Source organism: Oncorhynchus nerka, linkage group LG15 (genome assembly GCF_034236695.1).
Source record: "Oncorhynchus nerka isolate Pitt River linkage group LG15, Oner_Uvic_2.0, whole genome shotgun sequence".
NCBI lineage: Eukaryota > Metazoa > Chordata > Actinopteri > Salmoniformes > Salmonidae > Oncorhynchus > Oncorhynchus nerka.
In genome coordinates, this window is record NC_088410.1 from 14,781,848 (window position 1) to 14,801,667 (window position 19,820).

Here is a 19,820-nt window from a genome sequence, read left to right on the forward strand (position 1 = left end):
CATGTAGCAGACAGACAGCAGTCATGCGGCCCACCTGCTTGTATACGCCATCATAGAGCGCTGTCACAGTAAATAAAGGATACATAATACTCAAGTCATACATATTGACATAAACAAACGTGTCTTTGTTGGTGTAAAAGTGCAACTCACCTTGAGAGTTGTAAGAAATACATTTTTTGCCAATCAGGTCCCTCAAATATTGCAGAGGAATGGATGGCACTCACTAGCAGCCGGAGAAATTCTCTTGAGGAACCACCCTCATCAGCTGCCCCTTTTCCGTCAGCATCCCTAAAAACCACGTCTATTTTTGCCTCCGGATTAAAGCGGGCTCTCTTAAAAACTCTCATTGCACAATCATAAACGTTGTCCCTCATCACATTCATTTGGTTGGCATCTCATTAACCTCAGCAGTGTTTTGGAGGTCAACACTAAAACAGAGACATTCGGAATAACAAAGCTCAGATACTCTGGAGGGAACGTCATATCTGGAGACAGCATTCATCAAGCAATCCATTACAGTCGCTGCGATTGTGGCTGGAAGCACTGAGGAACAACGAGACGGCTGTACCCATCAATACCACCATGTATGACTCTCCTCCACCTAAATCACAAAACAGCACTGGTTGATACAAAAGCTGAAGACATTAAATATACAAACATCCCCATCCTCCTTTACCACTGAGATGCTGCATCAGGTTCCTGCAGGATACAACAAAACAGCAGGCCAGATATTAAATTAACATCAAGGGTTTGTTCCAGACTGTTTCCTGCAGCGGAAGATGTGTAATTATAACATCTACTTCAATTAACCACGTTTATCTCGGTGAGTCAAAAGGACAGACTCTCATGTTTTTCACACTTCGGCACAAATACTTTGCCCCAACTGTTTCTGCCTCTATATGTCCTCAATATAAACATGTTCGTTCATTTCATGATGCAGATATTCTGTCAATCACAGAAGTAGCAGAAATGCAATAAAGCAATTATTACCCACATCAGTGACATATGGTACCAAGGGCCATTGCTTGCTAAACTGAACTGCTAGTTGTTGATGAACAATTTGAGATGTTACAATGTACAACTTATCACCAGTGATTTAGATAATTGTGTCCATCACAAAGATACATCTGCCTTATCAGTTTGTGGTCTCCATCAAGGTGCCATAACGAGGTTGGTCCGTTAATACACATCACTTATCAGTTTGCGGTCTCCATCAAGGTGCCATAACGAGGTTGGTCCGTTAATAAACATCACTTATCAGTTTGCGGTCTCCATCAAGGTGCCATAACGAGGTTGGTCCGTTAATACACATCACTTATCAGTTTGCGGTCTCCATCAAGGTGCCATAACGAGGTTGGTCCGTTAATACACATCACTTATCAGTTTGCGGTCTCCATCAAGGTGCCATAACGAGGTTGGTCCGTTAATACACATCACTTATCAGTTTGTGGTCTCCATCAAGGTGCCATAACGAGGTTGGTCCGTTAAACACATCACTTATCAGTTTGTGGTCTCCATCAAGGTGCCATAACGAGGTTGGTCCGTTAATACACATCACTTATCAGTTTGTGGTCTCCATCAAGGTGCCATAACGAGGTTGGTCCGTTAATACACATCACTTATCAGTTTGTGGTCTCCATCAAGGTGCCATAACGAGGTTGGTCCGTTTTACACATCACTTATCAGTTTGTGGTTTCCATCAAGGTGCCATAACGAGGTTGGTCCGTTAATACACATCACTTATCAGTTTGTGGTCTCCATCAAGGTGCCATAACGAGGTTGGTCCGTTAATAACATCACTTATCAGTTTGTGGTTTCCATCAAGGTGCCAAAACGAGGTTGGTTTACACATCACTTATCAGTTTGTGGTTTCCATCAGGTGCCATAACGAGGTTGGTCCGTTAATACACATCACTTATCAGTTTGTGGTCTCCATCAAGGTGCCATAACGAGGTTGGTCCGTTAATACACATCACTTATCAGTTTGTGGTCTCCATCAAGGTGCCATAACGAGGTTGGTCCGTTAATACACATCACTTATCAGTTTGTGGTTTCCATCAAGGTGCCATAACGAGGTTGGTCCGTTAATACACATCACTTATCAGTTTGTGGTCTCCATCAAGGTGCCATAACGAGGTTGGTCCGTTAATACACATCACTTATCAGTTTGTGGTTTCCATCAAGGTGCCATAACGAGGTTGGTCCGTTAATACACATCACTTATCAGTTTGTGGTCTCCATCAAGGTGCCATAACGAGGTTAACCGTTAATACACATCACTTATCAGTTTGTGGTCTCCATCAAGGTATAACGAGGTTGGTCCGTTAATACACATCACTTATCAGTTTGTGGTCTCCATCAAGGTGCCAGTTTATTTCAGAGGTTGGTCCGTTAATACACATCACTTATCAGTTTGTGGTCTCCATCAAGGTGCCATAACGAGGTTGGTCCGTTAATACACATCACTTATCAGTTTGTGGTTTCCATCAAGGTGCCATAACGAGGTTGGTCCGTTAATACACATCACTTATCAGTTTGTGGTTTCCATCAAGGTGCCATAACGAGGTTGGTCCGTTAATACACATCACTTATCAGTTTGTGGTTTCCATCAAGGTGCCATAACGAGGTTGGTCCGTTAATACACATCACTTATCAGTTTGTGGTTTCCATCAAGGTGCCATAACGAGGTTGGTCCGTTAATACACATCACTTATCAGTTTGTGGTTTCCATCAAGGTGCCATAACGAGGTTGGTCCGTTAATACACATCACTTATCAGTTTGTGGTTTCCATCAAGGTGCCATAACGAGGTTGGTCCGTTAATACACATCACTTATCAGTTTGTGGTTTCCATCAAGGTGCCAGAGGTTGGTCCGTTAATACACATCACTTATCAGTTTGTGGTCTCCATCAAGGTGCCATAACGAGGTTGGTCCGTTAATACACATCACTTATCAGTTTGTGGTTTCCATCAAGGTGCCATAACGAGGTTGGTCCGTTAATACACATCACTTATCAGTTTGTGGTTTCCATCAAGGTGCCATAACGAGGTTGGTCCGTTAATACACATCACTTATCAGTTTGTGGTTTCCATCAAGGTGCCATAACGAGGTTGGTCCGTTAATACACATCACTTATCAGTTTGTGGTCTCCATCAAGGTGCCAAAACAGGTTGGTCCGTTAATACACATCACTTATCAGTTTGTGGTCTCCATCAAGGTGCCATAAAGGTTGACGTTAATACACATCACTTATCAGTTTGTGGTTTCCATCAAGGTGCCATAACGAGGTTGGTCCGTTAAGCAACACATCACTTATCAGTTTGTGGTCTCCATCAAGGTGCCATAACGAGGTTGGTCCGTTAATACACATCACTTATCAGTTTGTGGTTTCCATCAAGGTGCCATAACGAGGTTGGTCCGTTAATACACATCACTTATCAGTTTGTGGTCTCCATCAAGGTGCCATAACGAGGTTGGTCCGTTAATACACATCACTTATCAGTTTGTGGTCTCCATCAAGGTGCCATAACGCAGGTTGGTCCGTTAATACACATCACTTATCAGTTTGTGGTCTCCATCAAGGTGCCATAACGAGGTTGGTCCGTTAATACACATCACTTATCAGTTTGTGGTTTCCATCAAGGTGCCATAACGAGGTTGGTCCGTTAATACACATCACTTATCAGTTTGTGGTTTCCATCAAGGTGCCATAACGAGGTTGGTCCGTTAATACACATCACTTATCAGTTTGTGGTTTCCATCAAATAACGAGGTTGGTCCGTTAATACACATCACTTATCAGTTTGTGGTTTCCATCAAGGTGCCATAACGAGGTTGGTCCGTTAATACACATCACTTATCAGTTTGTGGTTTCCATCAAGGTGCCATAACGAGGTTGGTCCGTTAATACACATCACTTATCAGTTTGTGGTTTCCATCAAGGTGCCATAACGAGGTTGGTCCGTTAATACACATCACTTATCAGTTTGTGGTTTCCATCAAGGTGCCATAACGAGGTTGGTCCGTTAATACACATCACTTATCAGTTTGTGGTTTCCATCAAGGTGCCATAACGAGGTTGGTCCGTTAATACACATCACTTATCAGTTTGTGGTCTCCATCAAGGTGCCATAACGAGGTTGGTCCGTTAATACACATCACTTATCAGTTTGTGGTTTCCATCAAGGTGCCATAACGAGGTTGGTCCGTTAATACACATCACTTATCAGTTTGTGGTTTCCATCAAGGTGCCATAACGAGGTTGGTCCGTTAATACACATCACTTATCAGTTTGTGGTCTCCATCAAGGTGCCATAACAGAGGTTGGTCCGTTAATACACATCACTTATCAGTTTGTGGTCTCCATCAAGGTGCCATAACAGGTTGGTCCGTTAATACACATCACTTATCAGTTTGTGGTTTCCATCAAGGTGCCATAACGAGGTTGGTCCGTTAATCACACATCACTTATCAGTTTGTGGTCTCCATCAAGGTGCCATAACGAGGTTGGTCCGTTAATACACATCACTTATCAGTTTGTGGTTTCCATCAAGGTGCCACAACAAGGTTAGGTTGGTCCGTTAATATCACATCACTATCAGTTTGTGGTCTCCATCAAGGTGCCATAACAAGGTTGAACCGTTGCGGACACATCACTTATCAGTTTGTGGTCTCCATCAAGGTGCCATAACGAGGTTGGTGAACGTTAATACACATCACTTATCAGTTTGTGGTCTCCATCAAGGTGCCATAACAAGGTTGGTCCGTTAATACACATCACTTATCAGTTTGTGGTTTCCATCAAGGTGCCATAACGAGGTTGGTCCGTTAATACACATCACTTATCAGTTTGTGGTTTCCATCAAGGTGCCATAACAAGGTTGGTCCGTTAAACACATCACTTATCAGTTTGTGGTCTCCATCAAGGTGCCATAACGAGGTTGGTCCGTTAATACACATCACTTATCAGTTTGTGGTCTCCATCAAGGTGCCATAACGAGGTTGGTCCGTTAATACACATCACTTATCAGTTTGTGGTCTCCATCAAGGTGCCATAACGAGGTTGGTCCGTTAATACACATCACTTATCAGTTTGTGATCACAACTATAAGTCCTTCCCTTAGCCATCAAGGTGCCATAACGAGGTTGGTCCGTCTACACATCACTTATCAGTTTGTGGTCTCCATCAAGGTGCCATAACAAGGTTGGTCCGTTAATACACATCACTTATCAGTTTGTGGTCTCCATCAAGGTGCCATAACGAGGTTGGTCCGAACAATACACATCACTTATCAGTTTGTGGTTTCCATCAAGGTGCCACAACAAGGTTGGTCCGTTAATCACACATCACTTATCAGTTTGTGGTCTCCATCAAGGTGCCATAACGAGGTTGGTCCGTTAATACACATCACTTATCAGTTTGTGGTTTCCATCAAGGTGCCATAACGAGGTTGGTCCGTTAATACACATCACTTATCAGTTTGTGGTTTCCATCAAGGTGCCATAACAAGGTTGGTGAACAGTTAATACACATCACTTATCAGTTTGTGGTTTCCATCAAGGTGCCATAACGAGGTTGGTCCAGTTAATACATCACACTATCAGTTTGTGGTTTCCATCAAGGTGCCATAAAGGTTGGTCCGTTAATACACATCACTTGCCGCACGGTTTCACAACTATAAGAACCTTATTTTTCATATCAACTAAAAAATATAAAAAATAAACTCCAGAGACAATTCACCATTTAAACAGAACAGGTATAACGTTAGTCTCCTTTAGTCCATTATTGGGCCAGTGAGAACTTGTTAAGAAGCCATTCTTCTACCTCGTTTTTACACTTCAAGTCATTTACTTCTTGTTAGAGATGCATTTAAACTTAAATGGCCCTAAATGCCAATCGGCGCAGCTGTCTAAGGCACTGCATCTCAGTGCTAGAGGCATCCCTACAGACCCTGGTTTGATTCCAGGCTGTATCACAACCGGCTGTGATTGGGAGTCTCATAGGGCGGCGCACAATTGTCCCAGGTCGTCCGGGTTTGGCCAGAGTAGGCTGTCATTGTAAACAGGAATTAGTTCTTAACTGATTTGCCTAGTTAAATAGCAAAATAAATAAAACATGTATGTGTGTGTGTGTGAGTGTGTGAATATGTATGAATTGAAATAATACAAATGTTTGTGAATTTTTTTAAATAAAAAATTGTTGTAGCAACTGCAGATGGCCCCTTCATAGCCGACATGAAGAAATATTTAAATAAGTAGGCTACTGTTTGAAGTCAGATGTTGTGTTTGTTTATTGAAGTGACAGGAAACTCGCATGGTGTCCATTTGACATGGCTGGTCTATTTGTTAGCGTACATTAACCCCTGCTGGCGTAAACTGTTTACTGCAGCGCAAATAGACAATCATTAGACAATGACCATCATCATACAGAGTTATTTATTGACATCATCAAATCACAGCATACACACATCAACTCAGGTTTGGTTGGAACTTACACACACAGCAACTCAGGTTTGGTTGGAACTTACACACACAGCAACTCAAGTTTGGTTGGAACTTACACACACAGCAACTCAGGTTTGGTTGGAACTTACACACACAGCAACTCAGGTTTGGTTGGAACTTACACACACAGCAACTCAGGTTTGGTTGGAACTTACACACACATCAACTCAGGTTTGGTTGGAACTTACACACACAGCACCTCAGGTTTTGCCCAACTTGTCTCCTCCCCTTCACCTACACTGATTTGAAGTGGATTTAACAAGAGACATCAATAAGGGATCATAGCTTTCACCTGGATTCACCTGGTCAGTCTGTCTTGGAAAGAGCAGGTGTTCCTAATATTTTGTATACTCAGTGTAAGTGACAGAGTGAAAAGAAGGAAGCCTGTATAGAATAAAAATATACATTCCTGAGGCACTAAAGTAAAGGCACTAAAGTAAAGGCACTGAAATAAAGACACTGAAATAAAGACACTGAAATAAAGACACTGAAGTAAAGACACTGAAGTAAAGACACTGAAATAAAGACAGTGAAACAAAGACACTGAAACAAAGACAGTGAAACAAAACACTGAAATAAAGACACTACAGTAAAGACACTGAAATAAAGACACTGAAATAAAGACACTGAAATAAAGACACTGAAATAAAGACACTACAGTAAAGACACTGAAACAAAGACACTGAAACAAAGACAGTGAAACAAAGACACTGAAACAAAGACAGTGAAACAAAACACTGAAATAAAGACACTACAGTAAAGACACTGAAATAAAGACACTGAAATAAAGACACTACAGTAAAGACACTGAAATAAAGACAGTGAAACAAAGTCACTGAAACAAAACACTGAAATAAAGACACTGAAATAAAGACACTGAAGTAAAGACACTGAAATAAAGACACTGAAATAAAGACACTGAAATAAAGACACTGAAATAAAGACACTACAGTAAAGACACTGAAATAAAGACACTGAAATAAAGACACTGAAATAAAGACAGTGAAACAAAGTCACTGAAACAAAACACTGAAATAAAGACACTACAGTAAAGACACTGAAATAAAGACACTGAAATAAAGACACTGAAATAAAGACACTGAAATAAAGACACTACAGTAAAGACACTGAAATAAAGACACTGAAGTAAAGACACTGAAGTAAAGACACTGAAGTAAAGACACTGAAATAAAGACACTGAAATAAAGACACTGAAGTAAAACTGCAAAACATGTTAATAAAGAAATTAACTTTATGTCCTGAATACAAAGCTTTATCTTTTGGAAAAATCCAACACATCACTGAGTACCACACTTTTCAAGCATGGTGGTAATGTTTGTCATTGGCAAGAATTAAGGATAAAAAGAAACTGAATATAAGCTATAAGCACAGGCCAAATCCTAGAGGAAAACCTGGTTCAATCTGCTGTCCACCAGACACTGGGTGACAAATTCACCTTCAGCAGCACAATAACCTAAAACACAAGGCCAAATCTACACCGAAGTTGCATACCAAGACGAGATTGAATGTTCTTGAGAGGCCTAGTTACAGTTTTTACTTAAATTGGCTTGAAAATCTATGGCAACACTTGAAAATGGCTGTCTAGAAATGATCAACAACCAACTTGACAGAGATGGAAGACTTTTTAAATAATAATATGCAAATATTGTACAATCCAAGTGTGCAAAGCTCTTGGAGATTTACCCAGAAAGGCTCACAGCTGTAATCGCTGCCAAAGGTGATTATAACACGTCTTGGCTTAAGTGGTTGAATACTTACAGTGCATTCGGTAAGTATTCAGACCCCTTCCCCTTTTCCACATTTTGATACGTTACAGCCTCATTCTAAAGTTGATTCAATTAATTGTTTTCCTCGTCAATCTACACACAATATCACATAACCACAAAGTGAGAACACGTTTTTACAAGTTTTTGCAAATGTTTAAAAATATTACAACTGAAATACCTTATTTACAAAATAGACCGCTGTGCCATTCAGGAGAAAGTCATTAGATTTGAGATTCAACACATGAAGAAAGAATATTAAAAGGACAATTACTCTACTTTTCAACCTCATATTCATTATCTCCAGCACGATGTCATTATCGATGTACAGTGTGGAACGAGATTATTACCCTTGATAAAAGATGATAAATTATGACTGTATAAAATAAATAATTCAAATACCGTGCCCTATTGTATGCTATATTTGGGGGGAAATGATGTAAGGGATTAACGCAGACGTTCTGTATATTACCTCGGAATAATGCTAACCTCCCACCATTACAATAACAGGGGAGGTTAGCATTATATATCATACCCCCAAGACATGCTAACCTCTCACCATGACCAATAACAGGGGAGGTTAGCATTATATATCATACCCCCAAGACATGCTAACCTCTCACCATGACCAATAACAGGGGAGGTTAGCATTATATATCATACCCCCAAGACATGCTAACCTCTCACCATTACAATAACAGGGGAGGTTAGCATTATATATCATACCCCCAAGACATGCTAACCTCCCACCATTACAATAACAGGGGAGGTTAGCATTATATATCATACCCCCAAGACATGCTAACCTCTCACCATGACCAATAACAGGGGAGGTTAGCATTATATATCATACCCCCAAGACATGCTAACCTCTCACCATGACCAATAACAGGGGAGGTTAGCATTTTATATCATACCCCCAAGACATGCTAACCTCTCACCATGACCAATAACAGGGGAGGTTAGCATTATATATCATACCCCCAAGACATGCTAACCTCTCACCATTACAATAACAGGGGAGTTGAACATGTCTTGGGAGAATGGGACAAAATACTAAACTTTTGACTACATTATTTATAATAATCTTTAGGGGTGTCAATAGTTTTAACCCCTACCATTTTGAGAGAAAAAAAAGATTACTTGTTAAACAAAATCTCTTTCTCTGAGCAATTGTATTGTAATTTCCCTTTTCTTTTTAGCATTAAATATAGCTCAGTATTTGAATGATTTATTTTAAACAGTCATTATTGCTCATCTTTATCAAAGGATGTCAATCATTTCAGGCCCCACTGTATGTGCAAAATGCATGTTTCTATGATCGGTGGTTAAAAAGAGAAGAAGAAGAAGAAGAAAGGTCCTTAAAACAATGGTAGGATCTAAACTTTAAAAAACCCAGTGATCTTTCTAGCCAGAGGGATTTTCAGAATCTCATAGTATTTGAAAATCAATATTTTTTTTAAATGTTTAAACTTTTGATGTTATCAGGTAGAACTTCATATATTATTTTCTACAAAACGTTGAGATTTGCAGTTTTGACATATGTAGACAATGGTATTGTTCTGGAGATAATGAAAATGAGGTCGAAAATTGGTGGACTTGCCCGTTAATTATTGAATTAATAAAACAGTATTTGTAAGTCTGCTGTTGTTGTGTTGTGATGATGCAGACTTCTAACAGTGTTTCCGTGGTAATACTGACACCTGCTGGTTCATCATTGTCTTGACTGATCCCACAGAGAAAGAACTAAGCTATAGCAATAGTACACTACATGCCCAGTACATTATTCATACATTAATACATATATTTATCATTTATATTTTATTAACACTATTAAATTACTGCACATACAAAGCATTTTAGAGCAATAGGATGAAATAATATATTCTTTCAAATAGAAGTTCTTGCTGCAGTGTGAACTAGAAAAGGGAGATGTTTGTGTTGATATAATCCCAACTAGATGTCCATGTATTTTCACGTTACAAACATTAGTGACCAGCACATACACTTTCTGGCCTCAAGCCTTAGTTAAAGGTTCAACAATGAATTTGTGTTGGTTCAAAAATAAATGTTTTCCCAATTATCCTAGTTGTAAGAAAAATATAATTATTTATAACTGGATGTATGTAAGATATTAAATATGAACTGGCCTGGTTTAGGACATAAATGATGTATAGGTGAGACAGGTTTATGAACTTTACATGAATCATTTAGATAACTGGATTCATTGTTTAGGATACAGGAAGCATGACAAGTTCAATCGTCATTTTGGGACCCTGAAAGTCAAAAACAAATACACTGTTATTTAATTACATAGTTACCTGAGTGTCCATCACTGACATCAACATCATTAGTTTGATTGACATCTATTATTGGTTTTGATTGATAAGAGGTCGTACTCACAGGTGATTGGTCCGATGGTGAGGGGTTCGAGGGGGACAGAGGGGGTGACAGCGCGGTATTTCCTTTTGGTGCACATCTGAGGAGAGAGACGAGAAGGAGTCAGAGAGACCAGACACTGAGACAGAGAGACGAGAAGGAGTCAGAGAGACCAGACACTGAGACAGAGAGACGAGATGGAGTCAGAGAGACCAGACACTGAGACAGAGAGACGAGATGGAGTCAGAGAGACCAGACACTGAGACAGAGAGACAAGAAGGAGTCAGAGAGACCAGACACTGAGACAGAGAGACGAGAAGGAGTCAGAGAGACCAGACACTGAGACAGAGAGACGAGATGGAGTCAGAGAGACCAGACACTGAGAGACGAGATGTAGTCAGAGAGACCAGACACTGAGACAGAGAGACGAGAAGGAGTCAGAGAGACCAGACACTGAGACAGAGAGACGAGAAGGAGTCAGAGAGACCAGACACTGAGACAGAGAGACGAGAAGGAGTCAGAGAGATCAGACACTGAGACAGAGAGACGGGAAGGAGTCAGAGAGACCAGATACTGAGACAGAGAAACTCAGGAGAGTCAGAAACCACCACACACAAACTGAGTGAGACCAGAGAGAGACCACAGACTGAGTGAGACCAGAGAGAGACCACAAACTGAGTGAGACCAGAGAGAGACCACAGACTGAGTGAGACCAGAGAGAGACCACAGACTGAGTGAGACCAGAGAGAGACCACAGACTGAGTGAGACCAGAGAGAGACTACAGACTGAGTGAGACCAGAGAGAGACCACAGACTGAGTGAGACCAGAGAGAGACCACAGACTGAGTGAGACCAGAGAGAGACCACAAACTGAGTGAGACCAGAGAGAGACCACAGACTGAGTGAGACCAGAGAGAGACCACAGACTGAGTGAGACCAGAGAGAGACCACAGACTGAGTGAGACCAGAGAGAGACCAGACAGAGTGGATGAGTCAGCGGGAAAGATGCAGGACTCACTGGAGTGCAGGAGGAGCTCCTCTGGTCACACAGGCTGAGTCTGCAGTGCAGGAAGACGTCCCGGTAGTCCCCCTGGTACAGGAACAGCAGAGCAGAGAAGCGAGCCCTGAGAGACGAGCCGCTCTCCTCCACCCTCACCTGACGGAATTCAGTCGGACATCTGGGAAACAGGGAGGGTCATGGGTTTAGGTTAGATAACGCAACAGAAAATACACAAACATTAGGGTTTGGTTCCCAGACACAGAATAAGCCTGATCCTGGAGTAAAAAGCAATGGAGAAACTCCATGTAAAGTGTTAGTCCAGGACCAGACTTAATCTGTGTCTGGGAAAACTTCCTCTATATGTTCCATGAGTATAAACCAAGACACCTGCACACATACTTGTTCTGAATGATGTAGTATCGCATGATGTCTTTAGGGTCGGGTGATTGCGTGGCATAGCAGTCCTCCAGAACGACCACGAAACGCTCCGTCTCGGACTCCTCTACGGACACACCCACGTGCAGCACGGAACCCACCGGCAAGGTGACTCCGCCCGCTGGGTAAGCCTTTGTGAAGTCGTCGCTGTGGTACAGAGTCATGTTGGAGCCCACTCTGGCGCCCTTACCGACTTTGGAACCCTTCAGCCTGTCAAATGGGCCAATAGGAGATTTGGTTTTGTTAGATTCCAAATAAACAGAGTAAAAAACGTTTAGTAAAGCTGAAACCAAGTTAATTCACCCACTGGGTCATACAGCAGCATAAGGCAACGACATGTTTCCACCAGTGGGAGTATATAGACTGTTAACTGTTAACTATATAAACTGATTCTTCTCCCTTAACATGACCTGACCTCCATTCCTCACTAACCCACATCTCTCCATCCTTATCAGTTCCTGCAACCATGTGATTGCCTCTCCTTTACTCAAAACATTCCAAGCTTAACTGCCTCCACCACAAACATTCCTCCTACAGATAACCATTAACATCTGGTGTAGAAACCTGACCATAGTATTCAATATTTCAAGTTTAGGAGTCAGAGCCCATCAGTTAAGAGATGCAGTCAGAGATGGTGAAGGACAAACAAAGTGCCTTGAGTGAGAAATGAGAGAAATGTACTTTACAGGCTCAGTAAAAATGAATCGTTAATATTATTATTTATAATAATAATAATTCAAATAGTTCTAATAAAAATAATAAATACCGGTACACATTATTGTTGAAGCACTTTTCAAGACACCCAAAGTCACTTTAGATAGGCAAGATAAGACATGATTATTATTATAGTTTTAACACCATTACACAGCCAGCTTCAACTGAGCATCTTGGAGGAACAACCAGAACAACCAGAACAACCAGTACTGTGATGAGAGGACAGAGGAGGTGATAAACTCTTAACAAGATAAGACATGATTATTATTATAGTTTTAACACCATTACACAGCCAGCTTCAACTGAGCATCTTGGAGGAACAACCAGAACAACCAGAACAACCAGTACTGTGATGAGAGGACAGAGGAGGTGATAAACTCTTAACAAGATAAGACATGATTATTATTATAGTTTTAACACCATTACACAGCCAGCTTCAACTGAGTATCTTGGAGGAACAACCAGAACAACCAGTACTGTGATGAGAGGACAGAGGAGGTGATAAACTCTTAACTAGTCATCTAAAGGATCATCAAGAACAACAGGTTTGGAGTATAAACTGTCTATACATTAACAGGATACTGACAGTCTGACATTTGTTGGCCTGCATTGTTTTACATTGTGGTACATTATATTACATTGTGTTACAGGGTTTGGTTTTAGAAGTGGGGGGGACATAATTATGATCATTTTTAAATCCAGTCGTATAAACCCTCCAAACAGCCCACCCCTGTTGTGTTACAGGGTTTGGTTTTAGAAGTGGGGGCATAATTATGATCATTTTTAAATCCAGTCGTATAAACACTCCAAACAGCTCTGTTGTGTTACAGGGTTTGGTTTTAGAAGTGGGGGGGGGGCATAATTATGATCATTTTTAAATCCAGTCGTATAAACCCTCCAAACAGCTCGCCCCTGTTGTGTTACATTGTCCATGTTTTACAGTGTTCACTGTAACGTCGCGTCTCCACTTACGACAGGTAGGGTTTGATGGCCACATCCAGGCTGGTCTCTGATTCCAGAGGGTAGGCACAGGAGAAAGGCACGCTCACAGGTCGGCTGAAGGACACGTCGTGAACGTGGTAGATGAATAAACTGTTGGAAAAGATGGCGTCAGTTCCGTTTGTCTGGTGAAAGGGGGAAAAGGGAAGAAGATTAGAAGCCAGGAGAGGACCTCTCACCAGTTCTCACAATAATATCAGTCTTGGACTATTTCAGTTCATCTGTTCATCATTTTCTGTTGATGGCAACATGTCTCACAGCAAGTGTTCTCTGTTGAACATTTTGGTGAGGAACGGGTCGGGGTCTGTTCTCACCTCCAGAGTGTTTCCGCAGGCGCCCTCTGTGCGCTCCACCTGGTACCATATCAAGCCGCCACGCTCTTCGTGAGCATTACACCGGGGGTCGGCCAGGTTAGCGGTGGTGGCGTCCAGACCAGCGGCCTCCAGGTTAGTCCTGTTGAGACCCACCTGTACCAGGCTCCGCCCACATACTACCTCTGGGTGCAGCAAAACAGGCTGATCTGTAAGAGAGGAAGAGAGAGACAGAGGGATGAGAAACAGGCTGATCTGTAAGAGAGGAAGAGAGAGACAGAGGGATGAGAAACAGGCTGATCTGTAAGAGAGGAAGAGAGAGACAGAGGGATGAGAAACAGGCTAATCTGTAAGAGAGGAAGAGAGAGACAGAGGGATGAGAAACAGGCTGATCTGTAAGAGAGGAAGAGAGAGACAGAGGGATGAGAAACAGGCTAATCTGTAAGAGAGGAAGAGAGAGACAGAGGGATGAGAAACAGGCTGATCTGTAAGAGAGGAAGAGAGAGACAGAGGGATGAGAAACAGGCTGATCTGTAAGAGAGGAAGAGAGAGACAGAGGGATGAGAAACAGGCTGATCTGTAAGAGAGGAAGAGAGAGACAGAGGGATGAGAAACAGGCTGATCTATAAGAGAGGAAGAGAGAGACAGAGGGATGAGAAACAGGCTGATCTGTAAGAGAGGAAGAGAGAGACAGAGGGATGAGAAACAGGCTGATCTGTAAGAGAGGAAGAGAGAGACAGAGGGATGAGAAACAGGCTGATCTGTAAGAGAGGAAGAGAGAGACAGAGGGATGAGAAACAGGCTGATCTATAAGAGAGGAAGAGAGAGACAGAGGGATGAGAAACAGGTTCTTCAAAGGGTTCTCCTCTGGGGGCAGCCTAAGAACCCTTTTAGGTTCTAGATAGCACCTGTTTTTCTAAGAGAGTACATAGGTCCTCAAACAGGTGTTTTCTGAGAACTCACCTGGCCTCTCACACCGCCAAGTGACCCCATCGGTGCTCACGCAGGTCTCCCCCGCTCTGCAGGTACCACACATTGCTTTTGGCGTAGTCGTGGAAACCTGTGACTGTGTTGTTGTTGTGGTGCGATTGTTGTCTACTGGTGTTTTTGTCGAGGTGACAACATCTACTGGTGATTTTGTCGTAGTGGTGATATTTACGGATGTTTGTGTTGTCGTGGTGATCTTAATAGGTGTCTGTGTTGTCATGGTGATCTTAACAGGTGTTTGCGGTGTTGTGGTAATCTTAATAGGTGTTTGTGTTGTTGTGGTGTCTTTTACAGGTGCATTTGTTGTCATGGTGATCTTAACAGGTGTTTGCGGTGTTGTGGTGATCTTAACAGGTGTTTGTGTTGTTGTGGTGTCTTTTACAGGTGCATTTGTTGTCTTCGTGACAGGGGCTTTTGTTGTTGTGGTTGTTGTTGTTGTGGTGATTGTTGTTGTGGTTGTTGTTGTGACTGGTTTTGGTGTTGTGGTGGGAGCTGTCACATCTGGAACAAGGAGTTAAACAGGAAACCCAGTTATGAGGGAACATTCATCGCTCATGTTTTGAAAGAACTAGTATGCTGGTATTACCAGAATCAATATGAATGAATGGATGAATATGCTGAGTACTGTTGATATCTAGGGCCATAAGAAGAACATCATGGTGTATATAACCAGCTGGTGAATGACTAAGCAGTAAACAGTTTAAAAATAAATACAATAACTTAAATTCAAAGGCAGAACATCATCAACAAGCCCCACTCAGAACTTGGCAAAGCAGCAGGCGAAACCTTACATGCACAATAGGCGAAGAAGCACCCGGGAGGCATGACGAACTTGTACACAAAGTAGTTCCCAGGGCATGCCTTGACGTGGATGGGCTGAGACTGCACCCAGCAGCAGTCCCCATTGAAGCTGGCGCAGACGGCACTCTGGACAATTTCATCCACCTGCTGGGGGGGAGGAAACGCCAGCCACAAGGGAGCCTGGGTGCCGCACTTGAAGGAATCCACGCACTTGTCCGGCATAGACACGCTCTGGTTGCCGATGAACATGCGGTAATAGCCGTCCCAGCGGACGTTGCGGTCGCAGTGCTTGTTGCCCACGTGGTTGTTGGTGGAACGCCAGGCGTCGTTCAGGACCGTGTAGATCTTACAGGGGTTGGAGCACTGCTGGATGCCGGCGACCGTGATGCAGTCCTCCCCGTCGGCGCACTCGTTGAAGCCGCAGCTGAACCGGACATGGGCAAGGTTGGTGTTGGAGGTGGGGTAGGAGCGACGGACACGGCGAGGGGCGTGGTGGTGGGCGGCGGTGGAGGTGTGGCCAGGTAAACAGATGAGGCCGTCTCCGGAGAAGCCCTTCTTACAGGTGCATGTGATGTCACCTGCCATGGGCGAGGTGTGGCAGACGGCTTGTTCGTGACACGCTTCGCAGCTGGTGACAATCGTACCTGTGGGAATTTGGGAATATATGGGTTCATCATCTTTTTAGGTTGATGCCTCCATTTTAATGTTCTGAGACTAAAGAGCAGAGAAAATGCAGAAGTCAGTTGTGTGGTGGGTTATTTAAGCAATAAGGCATGAATATATGTACATGGCCAATATACCACAGCTCAGGGCTGTTCTTAGGCATGATGCATACCACAAACCCCAGTTGCCTTATTGCTATTATAATCTGGTTACCAATGAAATTAGAGGAGTAAAAATATATGGTCTGATATTCCACGGCTTTCAGCCAATCAGCATTCAGGGCTCGAACCACCCAGTTTATAAATACTATTAAACTCTATAAAAATACTTAGTAAATACAATACTTAATACATAATACATGTATCCCTATACTGTCTAACCAAATATATTTGATCTCTTAATATGGCAGACACTCAGTGAGAAAATCTATTTTACAAATTATATATTGTCTGTCATATATAGTATTCATTATGTAATATATATTATGGACACACCTACTCATTCAAGGGTCTATCTTCTGTATACCACCCCTACCTTGTCACAACACAACTGATTAGCTGAAAAGCATTGAGAAGGAAAGAAATTGAAATGCATTCCAGGTGACTACCTAATGAAGCTGGTTGAGAGAATGCCAAGAGTGTGCAAAGCTCTCATCAAGGCAAAGGGTTGCTACTTTTGAAGAATCAAATGTATAAAATGTTAAACACTTTTTTTTGGTTACTACATGAGTCCATGTGTGTTATTTCATAGTTTTGATGTCTTCACTATTATCCTACAATGTAGAAAATAGCAAAAATAAAGAAAAACCCTTGAATGAGTTCAAACTTTTGACTGGTACTGTAAATATTTTGATGTATTAAATATATAGTATATTTGTGTGTACCTGAGGTATGTCCAGCTGTTGATGTATTAAATATATAGTATATTTGTGTGTACCTGAGGTATGTCCAGCTGTTGATGTATTAAATATATAGTATATTTGTGTGTACCTGAGGTATGTCCAGCTGTTGATGTATTAAATATATAGTATATTTGTGTGTACCTGAGGTATGTCCAGCTGTTGATGTATTAAATATATAGTATATTTGTGTGTACCTGAGGTACGTCCAGCTGTTGATGTATTAAATATATAGTATATTTGTGTGTATCTGAGGTATGTCCAGCTGTTGATGTATTAAATATATAGTATATTTGTGTGTACCTGAGGTATGTCCAGCTGTTGATGTATTAAATATATAGTATATTTGTGTGTACCTGAGGTATGTCCAGCTGTTGATGAATTAAATATATAGTATATTTGTGTGTACCTGAGGTATGTCCAGCTGTTGATGTATTAAATATATAGTATATTTGTGTGTACCTGAGGTATGTCCAGCTGTTGATGTATTAAATATATAGTATATTTGTGTGTACCTGAGGTATGTCCAGCTGTTGATGTATTAAATATATAGTATATTTGTGTGTACCTGAGGTATGTCCAGCTGTTGATGTATTAAATATATAGTATATTTGTGTATACCTGAGGTATGTCCAGCTGTTGATGTATTAAATATATAGTATATTTGTGTGTACCTGAGGTATGTCCAGCTGTTGATGTATTAAATATATAGTATATTTGTGTGTACCTGAGGTATGTCCAGCTGTTGATGTATTAAATATATAGTATATATGTGTGTACCTGAGGTATGTCCAGCTGTTGATGAATTAAATATATAGTATATTTGTGTGTACCTGAGGTCCAGCTGTCCAGCTGTTGATGATATTAAATATATAGTATTTGTGTGTACCTGAGGTATGTCCAGCTGTTGATGTATTAAATATATAGTATATTTGTGTGTACCTGAGGTATGTCCAGCTGTTGATGTCATTAAATATATAGTATATTTGTGTGTACCTGAGGTATGTCCAGCTGTTGATGTATTAAATATATAGTATACACATGTAATACCTGAGGTATGTCCAGCTGTTGATGTATTAAATATATAGTATATATGTGTGTACCTGAGGATATTCCAGCATCTGGACAGAACCAGTAGAGGCACGTTCCAGCAGAGCCACCAGGATCATCCTCATCAACACTAGTTACTTCTACAGGGGCAGAAACTGGGGAACACAACCTGAAGGAAAATACACTTATTATATTCATCCACATTTTATCCACAATTTACATCTACTGGAAAGTCAGTCACGTTTAAATGCAAGTTTGACTTGATTTAATTTGACTGTATCTATACAGGTCATCCTATGGTGATAAAAAACATTTTATTTTCTGTCACAAGACTGCAATTAACCCCGTTACAACACATCTAATACAATAATATATATTAAGCATGGACACACATTCTCTGGAGGATATTATAACAACACATCTAATACAATAATATATATTAAGCATGGACACACATTCTCTGGAGGATATTATAACATCTAATACAATAATATATATTAAGCATGGACACACATTCTCTGGAGGATATTATAACACATCTAATACAATAATATATATTAAGCATGGACACACATTCTCTGGAGGATATTATAACACATCTAATACAATAATATATATTAAGCATGGACACACATTCTCTGGAGGATATTATAACATTTCAAACTCAGTGCAGGTATATTAATTTAACCAAACCCAAAATAACTTTGTTTAACCATACAGTATGAATAGTGATCTGAGAGGAGTACTGACTTACCAAATGTTGATGCTGACTGCTGGAACCACCTGTAAACGAGGCATTTATACACTGGTTATTGGGGAGGAGGGGAAGCGGGTCACATTGTGCAATATTCCCAGGGACAAGACCTTAGTCTGGGTCCCAGTCTGTTCAGCTCTCATTCCACTCCTTGCCACTCCTTGTCATGATAAACTGTTTGGCAATGACCCTGAGTAAAGGAGTGAAATGTCAGTCGAAACTGACTGGATTTCAGACTAACAATAGGTGTGGAAGAGGTTCAATGACAACTATCAATGTTCATACGTAAGGAATGCAACAATCGCATGATAACCATGGAAACCTGGGCTGTGATTAAGCTAAAGTCTATATGCTCTGTTGGGTGGCATGCCGAATAAATTGGATGTTTTCAAACGAATTAAACAAACTTAAAAGAAATCTCCAAAACCTTAAATCAACAGTACAGGTGTGGTGACTGATGGGTGGCATTAGGTCAACAACATATGATTTATGAGGTGATTCATGTCTCACAATAACCCAGAGAACAATTTAACATTTGGC

At 41.2% G+C, this 19,820-nt stretch overlaps 1 protein-coding gene across 1 annotated transcript; it reads right to left on the bottom strand.

The window, feature by feature from the left end:
- Nucleotides 1–10,179: 10,179 nt before the first annotated feature.
- On the bottom strand, nucleotides 10,180–16,559 carry LOC115122539 (pancreatic secretory granule membrane major glycoprotein GP2-like). The gene is made up of 8 exons (XM_065001065.1): nucleotides 15,906–16,559; nucleotides 15,091–15,615; nucleotides 14,131–14,336; nucleotides 13,790–13,941; nucleotides 12,068–12,313; nucleotides 11,687–11,846; nucleotides 10,693–10,768; nucleotides 10,180–10,565 (listed from the first exon to the last, which is right to left on the bottom strand). Exons 1-8 carry the CDS (start codon nucleotides 16,498–16,500, stop codon nucleotides 10,546–10,548), a joined length of 1,980 nt encoding a protein of 659 aa, XP_064857137.1. The 5' UTR covers nucleotides 16,501–16,559; the 3' UTR covers nucleotides 10,180–10,545.
- Between the last annotated feature and the right edge of the window lie 3,261 nt (nucleotides 16,560–19,820).